Source organism: Trematomus bernacchii, unplaced genomic scaffold (assembly GCF_902827165.1).
Source record: "Trematomus bernacchii unplaced genomic scaffold, fTreBer1.1, whole genome shotgun sequence".
Taxonomy (NCBI): Eukaryota; Metazoa; Chordata; class Actinopteri; order Perciformes; family Nototheniidae; genus Trematomus; species Trematomus bernacchii.
Genome location: NW_022988140.1, coordinates 22,812 through 38,469, shown reverse-complemented (window position 1 = coordinate 38,469; position 15,658 = coordinate 22,812). Strand labels below are relative to the sequence as shown.

Here is a 15,658-nt window from a genome sequence, read left to right as displayed (position 1 = left end):
ACTCTCACTCTCACTCACACTCACACTCTCACTCTCACTCTCACTCACTCTCACTCTCACTCACACTCTCACTCTCACTCTCACTTTTTGAATTGTTCATTTTTAAAGACTTTTTAAATAAAGAATAAAGACATTTTATGAACCTCTTATTTTTAAAAATTGTAATTATTGTTTTCAGTGACTTTTAAGAATGTTTTAATAATATTTATTTAATTATAAAAACAAAACTCGTAAAATAATTTATACAATATTTGATATATTTCTAATTAAAGTTGTGTCTTTGTGTAGACGACTCTACGAGAGTGAAGCTTTCCTTCCTGGAGGACGACCCCTGCTCCGACTACATCAACGCCAGCTACATCCCTGTGAGCGCACACACACACACACACACACACACACACACACACACACACACACACACACACACACACACACACACACACACTGAGATGAAGATTATAATAGAAATAATAAGCAATGGCAAAACAAGCATTTTGGCTCCTACAGTCAGATATCACACACACTGACCTCTCCTCTGTGTGTGTGTGTGTGTGTGTGTGTGTGTGTGTGTGTGTGTGTGTGTGTGTGTGTGTGTGTGTGTGTGTGTGTGTGTGTGTGTGTGTGTGTGTGTGTGTGTGTGTAGGGTAATAACTTCCGCAGGGAGTACGTGGCGACGCAGGGTCCGCTGCCCGGCACCAAAGACGATTTCTGGCGGATGGTGTGGGAGCACGGCGTTCACAACATCGTCATGGTTACGCAGTGTGTGGAGAAGGGACGGGTGAGGACATTATATCTATTTTTATTTCATAGTTAAAAGTTAAATATGTCATCAACATAAAGCTTATCTATGGGGCACAATATGAACATTGTATATAGTTACGGTATAAAAATATAAATCTAATGAACAGATTGACATGTGTGGGAGGGAACACATGCAGACCCTTTACATGCATCTTCAGCGTGAATATACTAATGTTATATTTGTGTTGCAGGTGAAGTGTGATCAGTACTGGCCCCCCGACAGAGACCCTCTGTACTACGGAGAGCTGGTGGTTCAGATGTTGTCGGAGTCCGTGCTGCCGGAGTGGACCATCAGAGAGTTCAGGATCACATCGGTAAATATAGCTCTACATGTTTCACCTGTTTCATTTACAGTTTCATTCCTGTTGGGGAAATATCTTCCTAGGCCCATAACTTTGACCCAGTTTATCAAAGTACTGCCTGTGGCGGCTCAATTCACATTTAGGTTTGAGTCGCCGAGACGCTAAGCTTGGCTTTATGCTGCCTTTTCAATGAGAAAGATATTTAATAAACAAAATCAAACACTCATTAACTTAGAAGGACAACAACCCTCTGTCATCCGCACCCGACATGCAACAGGTGACATAAATACACAAACCACACCCATGTGACTATTGCCAGAAGTGCTCAACAAATACAACTAAAAGTGACGTAAACAAATAATAATAATACAAATAATAAACTTGGGCTAAGTAGCATTTTGGCTCCTCCACTGCCCTCACTGAGCACAGCCCTGAAACCTTGAGCTGCTGTGACTTTTGTCTCCCTGTTCCTGCCTGTTGGCGTCATGTAATAAAACACAGCTACTCAAGTACTTGACTGAGAGTTACATATTGTTATACTTCCCACCAGAATGAGCAAAGGGACAATGCAGATAAAAGGTACAAATATTATTGCTAGAGGAGTAACTATAGATTTTCCCGGTGCTGTATGTTCGCGTGTTTTTTTAAATGTTTTAAATAGTATAATAGGAGACCTTTAACACCTCATGTCCTTCAGGAGAGCAGCTGCAGTTACCCCCGGGTGCTTCGGCACTTCCACTACACGGTGTGGCCGGATCACGGCGTGCCCGAGAGCTCGCAGTCTCTGATCCAGTTCGTCAGGACGACCCGGGACTACGTGGACCGCAGCCCGAGCACCGGAGCCACCGTGGTGCACTGCAGGTAACACACCATCTGATAACACTGCAGGTAACAGACCATCTGATAAATACTGAATGTCCTCCTCCAACATGAGAGTCACATGATAACAAAGGTATCCCAACTGTAGCTGTGAACATGACAGGATGTATGATTACCTAGAAGAACCCGGTATTCCTCCATCTTGTGACTGTGTAACTCCCTCTCTTGGATATCAGCATGTGTAGGACACTGTTCAGGAACTAGTTGATGCTCTGTATGTGATGACTACTTCCATTCTGGAGAGGATCACACATACATGGATCCTGAGATTGAAGCTCAAGACGGGGACGAGTGAGAGTTCTCTAACAGATATTCAAGGGGACCCAGTTCTGCTGCTTTTCATATACTGCTAGAATACATGTGTATGTTGGATAATCACGTAAGTGTGTGTGTGTGTGTGTGTGTGTGTGTGTGTGTGTGTGTGTGTGTGTGTGTGTGTGTGTGTGTGTGTGTGTGTCAGTGCTGGTGTGGGTCGTACGGGGACGTTCATCGCTCTGGACCGGGTTCTGCAGCAGCTCGACTCTAAAGGAAACATCGATCTGTACGGCGGCGTGTTCGACCTCCGACTGCACCGCCAGCACATGGTGCAGACAGAGGTACACACACTGATACACACACTGATACACACACTGATACACACTCATTGACACAGAGAGGAAACTAGCATCTGTCCACAGGGGAAACTGGCTAAATGATAAGAAAGAAAGCATTTTGATTCAAGCTGTAATTAGTCAATAAATATTTGGGTTTCAATGGGGACATGTTTTGGCTTCGACTGGCTGGAATTTGTTTACATACTTTATTACGTGTGTGTGTGTGTGTGTGTGTGTGTGTGTGTGTGTGTGTGTGTGTGTGTGTGTGTGTGTGTAGTGTCAGTATGCCTTCCTGCACCAGTGTGTGCGGGACGTCCTGAGAGCGAGGAAGCACCGCAGCGAGCAGGAGAACCCGCTGTACCCCATCTACGAGAACTTCAACCCCGAGTACTGCCGCGGTGAGAAAACACCTTCAAATACTCTACAGTGTGTTCTATAGGTTTTTAGTGCATGTCAACGGTCTGCAATCCCTGTATTCCAGAACACGGGGACATCAGTAGGGAACACTCCTATCGAAGGGACATTTAAATATAATCATAGTTTTACCTCATAATAACTCATCTGTGTGCTTTTCCCTCAGACTTCATCTACACCGGACGCTGAGCACACATCTGATCCACAGAGAAGCATCGATTAGTCAAAAGGATCGCACATTTCTGGGATACATTTGAAATGTGTCATGCAAAATGTCTTTAAAAGCTGTTTTCGGGGACTCAAATATAGGATTTGTTGCTTTTCTCTGTTTAATATCATATTAAAGTGAACATTTTAGGGTATTTTTCACTATTTTTTGATATTTTAAAGACAAAATCAACCTTAAAAACGACCAATTATCCCTTATTTCATTTATGGATTAAAAAACAAATAGATGTTCCTGGTGGATCACAGCTGTGACATGTAAGTAAGGACTCGTGTAGAAGTGTTACCCTTTCATTCAAAATGAATAGCAGTAAACAAACCACAGCTTTACATTGTTTGCTGAAGAGCTCATTAATTGGCACAGATAATTAAAAAAGTGACAGTTATGAATTAACATCTCAGGTCGTTGGATATTAAAGATACATCTGATTATTAATGAATATAACGGACGGATCACAGGGAAGGAGCCGTGAATATAAATAAATATAACTATGTTAATGTTCTCACACACTGCTGCATATAAGCTGTTTATTTAAAACGTTACACATATTGCTGTATGTAAATATTGGTGTAATACTCATTTTTTATATATGATTATTATAAACTGTATGTAATATGCTGTCATATGCTGTGTGAAAGGAAAGATAGAACCTGCTGTATTCAGACTTTACAGTAACATTTTGTATAAAGGTATAAAAGAAAAGTCTGGATAAAGAATCTGCAGTAATTCCCATTTCTTACTTAAAGTGGACCTATCATGCTATATTTGAATAATATAGTGTAGGGCCATACCTATATAAGGCATATTTATACTTTTTTTTTTCCAAAATACCAAACAGATCATGCATTTTAGCCATGCCTCATTTTGCTCAATTTGACCATTTTTAGCTCTGTTTTATCAAGGGCTGATTCAGTGAGAACAGCACCATCTACAGGCCTGGCATATGTACTACAGCGTCTCCAGCGCTTTCGAACGGCAATGGCCGTGGCTGTCTCCTCCTGATTGGTGGAGTTGGCCCAATAGCCGTAGCGCCACCGTCCTGACGTCAGGACAGTGTTCAAATCTGGATCAGTTTTTATCAGATCCGTTGCAGCCCCTTTTTTAGAGATTTGGGTATGGAGGAAAATAGAGAGGGTTGTGTTTTCTGACACTTGGTGAGTTCCCTGGAACACCGGGGACACATATTCATGTATAAAAGACGTACAAAAGTGCATTTTGCATGATAGGTCCCCTTTAAAGTGCACCTATCATGCTATTTCTAGGCAACAGCATAGGTCTCAGATATATACAAATATATAAAAATTTGGGGTACGGAGGAAAAGAGAGAGGGTTTTATTTTCTGACGCTGCGTGAGTTCCCCGACACACCGGGGACACATGTTGATGTAGAAAAGACATCAACAAGTGCATTTTGCATGATAGGAGACCTTTAATTTACGTCAAAATATTTGATAAATTTGTGACTATAGTGTCAAAAAGCCAACATAATTGGATGTAAAATATTACAAATATTATTTTTTGACTGCTGGAAGATTTTAAGTTTGTTTAAGATGTATTTTATGGATTTATTTCTGAGGATATATATTGTTTTATAACAGAGGAATACAGGGCTGGACAATTATTCAATATTATGATCTTATTAGTATGTACTTAAAGCCTTAAAAAAAAGGTCTTGATGACTTATTACTGATTTAAAACCAGTTTGATGAGTTTATGATACAGCATATATTTGTCATATTGTGATATCTACGTATATATATATTCTTATCAGAAGTTTTTTATATTGATATAACTATAAGCTCAGTCCTGAGGGAATGTAAATCAGTTTTATAACTTGCTGTCAGAACACTGTAAACTGCATTATGAAGTGATAATAAAAAAATACTGCCTAACTATACATGTGGTTGTTTGTCAAGTTATTCTTCATCAGCGACAATATTAACAAATGGTCTCGCAACTTAACGATTTATTATTCATTAGTCGGACACAGTATAGCATTTTAAACAAGGTTTTAGTGTAGTATGTTAAAGTTACATGCATTGGAAAAATTATGAAAAAAGTCGTAGTATTGTAGTAGATATTATAGTATGTCGAAAAATGTGGAAAAAAGTCATATAGCGCTTTCACACCGGAGTACTGAACTAGGCCGATAGTGGGGGGGAGATTTGGTTTCACACCAAAAAGGATCTGGGCCTAGTCCCTAGTTCACGCGAACCTTTTCACCCCCAGATCGTCCCTGCTAGAGAGGTGGTACTTTCCTGGGGAGGAAAAGGTTCGTGGGTTTGTCGGCCACGCTAACAATTTCTGATTGGCTGGGCGAATTGCAAACCACGGCCCGTAAAACTCCGAAAAGTTTTGTGAAGCCGCCATTTTATTTGCTCACATAGAGTGGCGAAGTCCCGTCCTTCTACTTCCGCTCCATGGGACCTTATTTCGGAAAAAGTTTGTATTGAAGTCAATGGGGAGAGAAAACTTATCTTTCGATCCCGTTTGAATTGTGCCACGAATTACTCATATGATGTTTGTCAATCTTAATAAATAATTTCCATGTAAAAAAAGTCAGAGTTTGTCGTAAAACTGTTGAAATATAAGACTATGAAAAATACGCAACTAGAAAGACTACAAATCCCAGAGTCCCGGTCCCGCATGCTGGCTCTTAGGAACCGACTCACTCCCCTTGTGTGTATGTGCAGCTCTCAACATGCCCAGACTTGGAGTGATTTTCACCTCGTTTAATACTTTCCGCCTCATTCTGAAAGAAAGAAGTGAAATGTGCCAACGTGACGGCCGTCTTGGTGTGTGGTGCGAGACGGGAGATGGAGTTCATTGAGCGGTTTCACACAAAAAAAAGTGTTACTTCACAGTTTTACGACACATTTTAAATGTTTTGACTTGCAAAATTATCTTTTAGATTGACAAACATCATATGTGTAATTCATGGCTCAATTCAAACGGGATCGAGAGATAATCTTTCTCTCTCCATTGACTTTTTCTGAAATAAGGTCCCATGGAGCTCCACCGGAAAGGGAGGGACTTCGCCTCTCTATTAGCTCAGCGCACAAACGCAGAGAGACTAACTTATGGCAACACAAAAGAAAACATGAGGAGCGGTGGAGTGATGAGGAGGTGTCGGCGCTTCTGGCGATTTACTGGGAAGACGCGACCCAGCAGCTTCGACTGAAGCCAGTCCCCAACTCCAAAGTTTACGAGAGAAGAAGAAGTGACGTCAGTGGCTTCATTTGCCTCATCCTCCCTCGGGGACTTATTCCGGTGAGACGGCGATCTACTAGGACAGTTCGAGGGACTAAAGAGTTCGGGGGGAACAAGTCCGGCTAAGATTTTATCTCAATGTTTTTATCTGGTTAAATAAAGGTTAAATAAAAAATAAAAATAAAAAGTACTTGGTGTGAAAGCGGCGATATAGTATAGTATGTCGAAAAATATAAAATAAGGTCATAGTATAGTATGTCAACAAAAGTCATAGTATATTATGTCAACACATATATAAAAGTCATAATAAACCACATCAAGAAAAAGTTGTGAGACATTAAAATAAATCACTGCAGCTTTTTCTTCTAACGCTCGTTATTCAGTCTAACTTTGTGTGATTTCCATATTGATCTGGAGCAGGTCGAGGCCGGAGAGGAACGATGACCCAGATCCTGCAGACCCCCGTCAGAGAGAGACCCCCCAGGACCAAACCTCCACATCAGAAACAGATTCAAACCGAGACAAAGTTAGAAACCCCGTCTCTCCGGATGTCCCTCCTGAACTCAAAGAGAGGCAACAAGAAACACACAGGAAACTACTTCAGACACAACTTGATGAAACGTAAATCTGTAGTTTCAAAGGACATTTAGAATAACAAATAAACATCTAATCTTTCACCAGTTATTGTAATAATAATAATGATAAATGATAGCGCTCTTTATGAACTCAAAGACGCTTCACAGTGTAAGGGAGGGTGGACACACAAAGACAGGAAATTGAAATTGATATTGTGAGTGTTTTTATCTCATTCAACAATAAAATCCTCGCATCTCAATGTCGAAACTAAAACAATATGTAGTGCAGCTTTAATGAGAAGCAACTGGCTTAAAATGTGAATTATTTTAACCTCTTATCTCCCGGAATACGACCCAAAGCCTCGAAATATAAATTATGAACAAAAAAATTAGCATCTCTTCCCCTGAAATGTATTCTGCAACGTTGACCTGAAGCTGAACCTGCAGTTTCCTATCAGGAGACTTTTCATTCCCGTCAGCTCGTTTTTACATAAAATAATTTCAGAGATACGATGGTAGAATATCTGAGCGCTGAACTTTGAACGCCTCGCTCAGAGAGCTGGATTTATTACTGATATACACCTGAACATCAGCAGGAGAGGACTCTTTAAAGTAGAGACACTACATACTGATATACACCTGAACATCAGCAGGAGAGGACTCTTTAAAGTAGAGACACTACATACTGATATACACCTGAACATCAGCAGGAGAGGACTCTTTAAAGTAGAGACACTACATACTGATATACACCTGAACATCAGCAGGAGAGGACTCTTTAAAGTAGAGACACTACATACTGATATACACCTGAACATCAGCAGGAGAGGACTCTTTAAAGTAGAGACACTACATACTGATATACACCTGAACATCAGCACGAGAGGACTCTTTAAAGTAGAGACACTACATACTGATATACACCTGAACATCAGCAGGAGAGGACTCTTTAAAGTAGAGACACTACATACTGATATACACCTGAACATCAGCAGGAGAGGACTCTTTAAAGTAGAGACACTACATACTGATATACACCTGAACATCAGCAGGAGAGGACTCTTTAAAGTAGAGACACTACATACTGATATACACCTGAACATCAGCAGGAGAGGACTCTTTAAAGTAGAGACACTACATACTGATATACACCTGAACATCAGCAGGAGAGGACTCTTTAAAGTAGAGACACTACATACTGATATACACTTTTACATCAGCAGGAGAGGACTCTTTAAAGTAGAGACACTACATACTGATATACACCTGAACATCAGCAGGAGAGGACTCTTTAAAGTAGAGACACTACATACTGATATACACCTGAACATCAGCAGGAAAGGACTCTTTAAAGTAGAGACAATACATACTGATATACACCTGAACATCAGCAGGAGAGGACTCTTTAAAGTAGAGACAATACATACTGATATACACCTGAACATCAGCAGGAGAGGACTCTTTAAAGTAGAGACACTACATACTGATATACACCTGAACATCAGCAGGAGAGGACTCTTTAAAGTAGAGACACTACATACTGATATACACCTGAACATCAGCAGGAGAGGACTCTTTAAAGTAGAGACTCTACATACTGATATACACCTGAACATCAGCAGGAGAGGACTCTTTAAAGTAGAGACACTACATACTGATATACACCTGAACATCAGCAGGAGAGGACTCTTTAAAGTAGAGACACTACATACTGATATACACCTGAACATCAGCAGGAGAGGACTCTTTAAAGTAGAGACATTACAAACTGATATACACCTGAACATCAGCAGGAGAGGACTCTTTAAAGTAGAGACACTACATACTGATATACACCTGAACATCAGCAGGAGAGGACTCTTTAAAGTAGAGACATTACAAACTGATATACACCTGAACATCAGCAGGAGAGGACTCTTTAAAGTAGAGACACTACATACTGATATACACCTGAACATCAGCAGGAGAGGACTCTTTAAAGTAGAGACACTACATACTGATATGCACCTGAACATCAGCAGGAGAGGACTCTTTAAAGTAGAGACACTACATACTGATATACACCTGAACATCAGCAGGAGAGGACTCTTTAAAGTAGAGACACTACATACTGATATACACCTGAACATCAGCAGGAGAGGACTCTTTAAAGTAGAGACATTACAAACTGATATACACCTGAACATCAGCAGTAGAGGACTCTTTAAAGTAGAGACACTACATACTGATATACACCTGAACATCAGCAGGAGAGGACTCTTTAAAGTAGAGACACTACATACTGATATACACCTGAACATCAGCAGGAGAGGACTCTTTAAAGTAGAGACACTACATACTGATATACACCTGAACATCAGCAGGAGAGGACTCTTTAAAGTAGAGACACTACATACTGATATACACCTGAACATCAGCAGGAGAGGACTCTTTAAAGTAGAGACACTACATACTGATATACACCTGAACATCAGCACGAGAGGACTCTTTAAAGTAGAGACACTACATACTGATATACACCTGAACATCAGCAGGAGAGGACTCTTTAAAGTAGAGACACTACATACTGATATACACCTGAACATCAGCAGGAGAGGACTCTTTAAAGTAGAGACACTACATACTGATATACACCTGAACATCAGCAGGAGAGGACTCTTTAAAGTAGAGACACTACATACTGATATACACCTGAACATCAGCAGGAGAGGACTCTTTAAAGTAGAGACACTACATACTGATATACACCTGAACATCAGCAGGAGAGGACTCTTTAAAGTAGAGACACTACATACTGATATACACTTTTACATCAGCAGGAGAGGACTCTTTAAAGTAGAGACACTACATACTGATATACACCTGAACATCAGCAGGAGAGGACTCTTTAAAGTAGAGACACTACATACTGATATACACCTGAACATCAGCAGGAAAGGACTCTTTAAAGTAGAGACAATACATACTGATATACACCTGAACATCAGCAGGAGAGGACTCTTTAAAGTAGAGACAATACATACTGATATACACCTGAACATCAGCAGGAGAGGACTCTTTAAAGTAGAGACACTACATACTGATATACACCTGAACATCAGCAGGAGAGGACTCTTTAAAGTAGAGACACTACATACTGATATACACCTGAACATCAGCAGGAGAGGACTCTTTAAAGTAGAGACTCTACATACTGATATACACCTGAACATCAGCAGGAGAGGACTCTTTAAAGTAGAGACACTACATACTGATATACACCTGAACATCAGCAGGAGAGGACTCTTTAAAGTAGAGACACTACATACTGATATACACCTGAACATCAGCAGGAGAGGACTCTTTAAAGTAGAGACATTACAAACTGATATACACCTGAACATCAGCAGGAGAGGACTCTTTAAAGTAGAGACACTACATACTGATATACACCTGAACATCAGCAGGAGAGGACTCTTTAAAGTAGAGACATTACAAACTGATATACACCTGAACATCAGCAGGAGAGGACTCTTTAAAGTAGAGACACTACATACTGATATACACCTGAACATCAGCAGGAGAGGACTCTTTAAAGTAGAGACACTACATACTGATATGCACCTGAACATCAGCAGGAGAGGACTCTTTAAAGTAGAGACACTACATACTGATATACACCTGAACATCAGCAGGAGAGGACTCTTTAAAGTAGAGACACTACATACTGATATACACCTGAACATCAGCAGGAGAGGACTCTTTAAAGTAGAGACATTACAAACTGATATACACCTGAACATCAGCAGTAGAGGACTCTTTAAAGTAGAGACACTACATACTGATATACACCTGAACATCAGCAGGAGAGGACTCTTTAAAGTAGAGACACTACATACTGATATACACCTGAACATCAGCAGGAGAGGACTCTTTAAAGTAGAGACACTACATACTGATATACACCTGAACATCAGCAGGAGAGGACTCTTTAAAGTAGAGACACTACATACTGATATACACCTGAACATCAGCAGGAGAGGACTCTTTAAAGTAGAGACACTACATACTGATATACACCTGAACATCAGCAGGAGAGGACTCTTTAAGTAGAGATCTTTAACTGAACCACTAGAATGTGAAACAGATCCTCTTGATCATTCAGACAAACATCGACCGCGGCTCCAAAATGAAGTAATTTAGACGTATTGATTGTCGATAAAAGAGTCTCGTGTTTATAAATGGCTGCAGAGTTTAAACTTTGGTATTGATTATAAAAGAAAAACAGCAGTACACGATTTACTGATAGTGATTTTTTGTCGCTTAAATAAATGTTTGTGAGCTCACAAACTAAAGATTAAACGCTCAAGTTTTTATTTAAATTGTTTTATAGAAAAGGGTAAAACTTTAGGGATCATTCATTTTATGTTATTTTCTTTCTGTGATTTATTATCCATTTGCTGAGAATTCATGATAAAACTATGGATATAAGTACATGTCATTACTCTTCAAGCTACAGTATGATCTTATGAGGGCTAAAAGAAAAGGGTTGTTTAAAAATACTTCATTATTAGGGAAACATTAAAAAATATATGTTTAATAAATGCAATAAAATACATAAATGACCGAATGTTAAGCCAAGAGTTAAGACAGAATTTGCATCAAACATTATTTGTATCAAATAAAATGTAATAATAATAATTATAAGGATAGAACATTAAAAAGCCTAATTGTTTGACATTTGATTTCATGATTTATATATTTTAATCAATTAATTATTTCATACTTCTTTGTTTTTGCATTATTGATTTTCATTTTTTTAATTGTTTCTTTATTTTTTTATACATAGATTGTTTATGATGTAAAGACATAGTACCTTCAAAACAGTGGCTAATTATTTAAAAACAAAAATGTACTTAATAACTAACAGTGTTTCCCCCATATTAAAATCAGGGTTCATACCAATGATTTTCAATGACTTCTCCAGGACCTTTACCTAATTTTCCATGACCAAAAAAATGACTCTTTCTCAGCGGTACCACTGAAAATGGTTTATTTGAACATGGATCAGGAAAATAAGGTCTGCATATGAAACATGTCTAAAACAAATCAAATAGGTTTACTAGCTTCTACAGGCTAAAGCCACTCAAATCTCTCACCAGCAAAATACCTCGTCAGTTAAATGCCATTTTACGTTTCATTACTATACAGTATTTATTATCATTATAGTATTACTATTTCGGCGATTAGATAAAATATAAATTATATTTGATGCAACTTTAGTTACAGTTCCATGACTTTTCCAAAACTTTGGGAAAAATATTGTTTTCCATAACTTTTCCAGGGCCTGGAATTAGCATTTTGAATTTCCATGACTTTTCCAGGTTTTTAATGACCGTAAGAACCCTGTAAAAATAATAATAAGTGGCGACCCTTTTTGATTTGTGATTGATGTTATGTGGATGTGTAGTATTTGTGTTCCTGTATGTTCAATAAAGGTGTATTTGGCTGAATCTTGAGACATTGCCTCGGTATGTGCTCGGTCTCAAGAGCCTTTCTTGTGCTGGCAGATACTGGCGGGGCGCACTTCGCTCCGCGCTCACATTTAGCTGAGCCCGCGTGCCTTAGCACCGCTGCTATGACTCCATCCGAGGGGAAACACTGACTCATACACAAACTGAACTGCTGACCCCGCCAAATTAAAAGCAGAAAAAGGGAAAAGCTGTTTATTGATTGGACTTGAAGCATCCATCTATTCAAGTGTGAAGGATCATAACTTTACATTAATGCTGAACTCAGCTCGAGTTGAGAGGCGGTTCGAGGTCGTTCAGGCTGAAGTCAGGGTTCGATCCTAATGAGGCTCTATCTGCTGATGGAGGTGCTGTTGAGACGTTCAGGTGTTAAACGGCCTCTGAGGACCCAGAGTCTGCAGGTTTTTAATCCACCGAGCAACAAATCAGCTGATCTGTTACTGTGAGTTATAATGAGAGCTGAGGGTAAGTATGTAGGAGTTGAATACTAAAAAACTGCAGAATTGACCATTACATTATTCATATGATATGGAGGCTCTCTCCATTATTCTTCCATAATTGTATTTTATATATTTATATGTCTGTGATTTAGCATTTCTTATTAAATGTCTTTTTTTAAATATATTGTATATATGATTATGAATATCTACCAATTCAATTCAAAGTAAATGTGTTGTCAAAGAATTTAATGAATACATAAATAAAAACAATTAATTAAAACATAATCATAAATAAATATATATAATAAAATAAATAAAAATAATAATATATGGTTTGAATATGGAGTTAAATGACATGGAAGCTATTGAACAAAAACTGAAATTATTTTTCTATTAATATATTTTTGTAAAATCAATTCATGAGATGTCTGTAATCTAAAGAGATGTGCCACCATTTTAGTTTTTCTTTTCTTTTGGCCGCATCCCAATTTTTACCCTCATCTGGCCCTAATCCTCTTCCGTATTAGGTCGAATGGTGAATATCCAACCGCAGACTAACTTCACTACACTGTTTACCTACCAAAAAGGTCATGTTGTATAAAGACTGAAAGAAAGTGTATTTAGTTCACTCACAGTTTTCCTTTTCTTTGAAGAAGTTTACTGAAATCCTTGTTGAACTTGTTGCTAACGCTAACGGCTAACTAACGGTCAACCAAAACATGGGCCGTTATTATTAAAACTATCGGCAAACTACATTCAACTTTAATATAAAACTCTCCCTGTTGTTTCTGGAGGTTCATCTGGAGCTTTTCCCCCGGTGGCCACACCGGAGAGACTGGTATCAGTTTCTAATTATTAGCTTCACCTGCTAGCTTCACCCGGGGCTGTTTGTTTGACAGGTTAGACCAGTGGTGCCCACACTTTTTCAGCTCGGGAGCTACTTTAAAAATGTCCAAGTCAAAATGATCTACCTACAGGGCCGCCCCTGCCCAATCTGTGGCCCCACGCAAAGTCATGAGGCCCTCTGTGCCGCGAGCGTCGACGGGGGACGGGGTGCTAGTGAACTGCGAGCGCCGGAACCTCGCAGCGGCGGAGAAACTGGCGCGCTTGCACCAATTGCACCGCATAAGCGCATAAAGGTGCGCCGCATTTGCGCTTCAGATGAGGCTCCCTCCGCGAGGTGAGGCCCCACGCAGTCTGCGTGATCTGCGTGTAGGGAGGGGCGGGCCTGTCTACCTACATAAATAATGCTAAACATATATTTATTTATATATATAGTATACTGAGTATACCTTATGTTGGTGTACCTTGCATAACTGCATGAACCCGTATGGCACAATACAAGTACATTTTTGGTCATCACGTACATTTTATACCCTTTCTGTAGTAGAATTGTATAAATTGGAAGTCTACTAGGTAATCAGCTTGTCGGTGATTTGCAGCCCATGCGTGGTGAACTGCGTGTTAGACAAGATGAGATCTCAGACTGGCTTACCTGCACGTCAATCAAGTGGCAAACGCCATAGTAAGGATGGATGATAGGCTAACCTTTTTTTTTTAATGCGATCTACCCACACTACCTTTGTGATCGACCGGTCTGACCACTGGTGTTGACTGACGTTTACAATTAAACAATCCAGAGGGCGCTGTTTCACCACTAAGAGATGAAACCTTCAAAAGTGGTGGTGAGGATGATGATAATAACAATAATCATTAGAAAAATAAGATAATAATAATAAAAATTCTAATAATAATACAAATTCTAATCATAATAATAATAATACTATATTTCATAATATTTATAATATGAAATGTATTTTTAATATATATTTATTTAAAAAATAAAGAAACATTTTTTAAGCTGCAAGAGAGGGTCAATGTGTGTGTGTGTGTGTGAGAGAGAGAGAGAGCAATTTAATATTCATTAATAACAAAGAACAAGTGGTCTGACTCAGACAATACGAGAGTGTGTGAGTGTGTGTGTGTGTGTGAGGACAGACAAAAGGACACACTCACATCCAAACAAACCCACTTCACTGTAATATATTTATTATAATAATATCTGTCTCTTTTGACCTTTTTAATCCTTTGCTCCCATCTGTTCTTCACTGTTTCCAGACTTTGCCATGTTTTTACTCGATGGGTCTATGATTATTCTTTTATTTCTGTATATGCTGCAGTCTATCCATTTAGAATACCAAAATATAAATATATATATTAGGGTGGTCCTTAGTGCTATGCACATTTTCTAATTCATTTATTTTAAGCTCCAACCACTGGAATTCGTTATGATAGTCAAGAAAACTCTCCTGGTGAATTTGATTCAAATTCTAACAACATTTACCCCTCCCTCATCAACCTTGAAGTTTAGCCTCACGTAGGGTGGTCCTTCAAATTGAAAGTCGGAAGTCTAAACTCCAACCCCCAGAATTCATTCTATTAGTCAAGAAAACTGTCTTTCCAACTTTCAATTTGAAGGACCACCCTAATATATATATACAAACACAGAAGTATAGTAAATCTGTAACATGTGGCCTCTTGTTGACGAGGTATACAATAACACAGCTAGAAAGATTGTCCTTAAAAAGAAAGAAAAATCACCTGCCGAAACTTTTTTCCACCTGTTTCACAAAAGGTGAATAACTTAAACAAATGAATTGACTTTTTTATTAAATTCTTAAATATTATTATATTTGATTATTGAAAAAT

The 15,658-nt window shown here is 38.9% G+C and overlaps 1 protein-coding gene across 1 annotated transcript; it reads left to right on the top strand.

The window, feature by feature from the left end:
- Window positions 1–288: 288 nt before the first annotated feature.
- LOC117475811 (receptor-type tyrosine-protein phosphatase beta-like) lies at window positions 289–4,097 on the top strand (the record flags this gene model as incomplete). Its single annotated transcript, XM_034122160.1, is given in 7 exon segments — window positions 289–365; window positions 644–778; window positions 993–1,115; window positions 1,801–1,964; window positions 2,443–2,578; window positions 2,853–2,973; window positions 3,156–4,097. Coding segments are annotated over 7 exon segments (779 nt in total), but the record flags the coding sequence as incomplete, so codon positions are not given.
- Window positions 4,098–15,658: the final 11,561 nt, after the last annotated feature.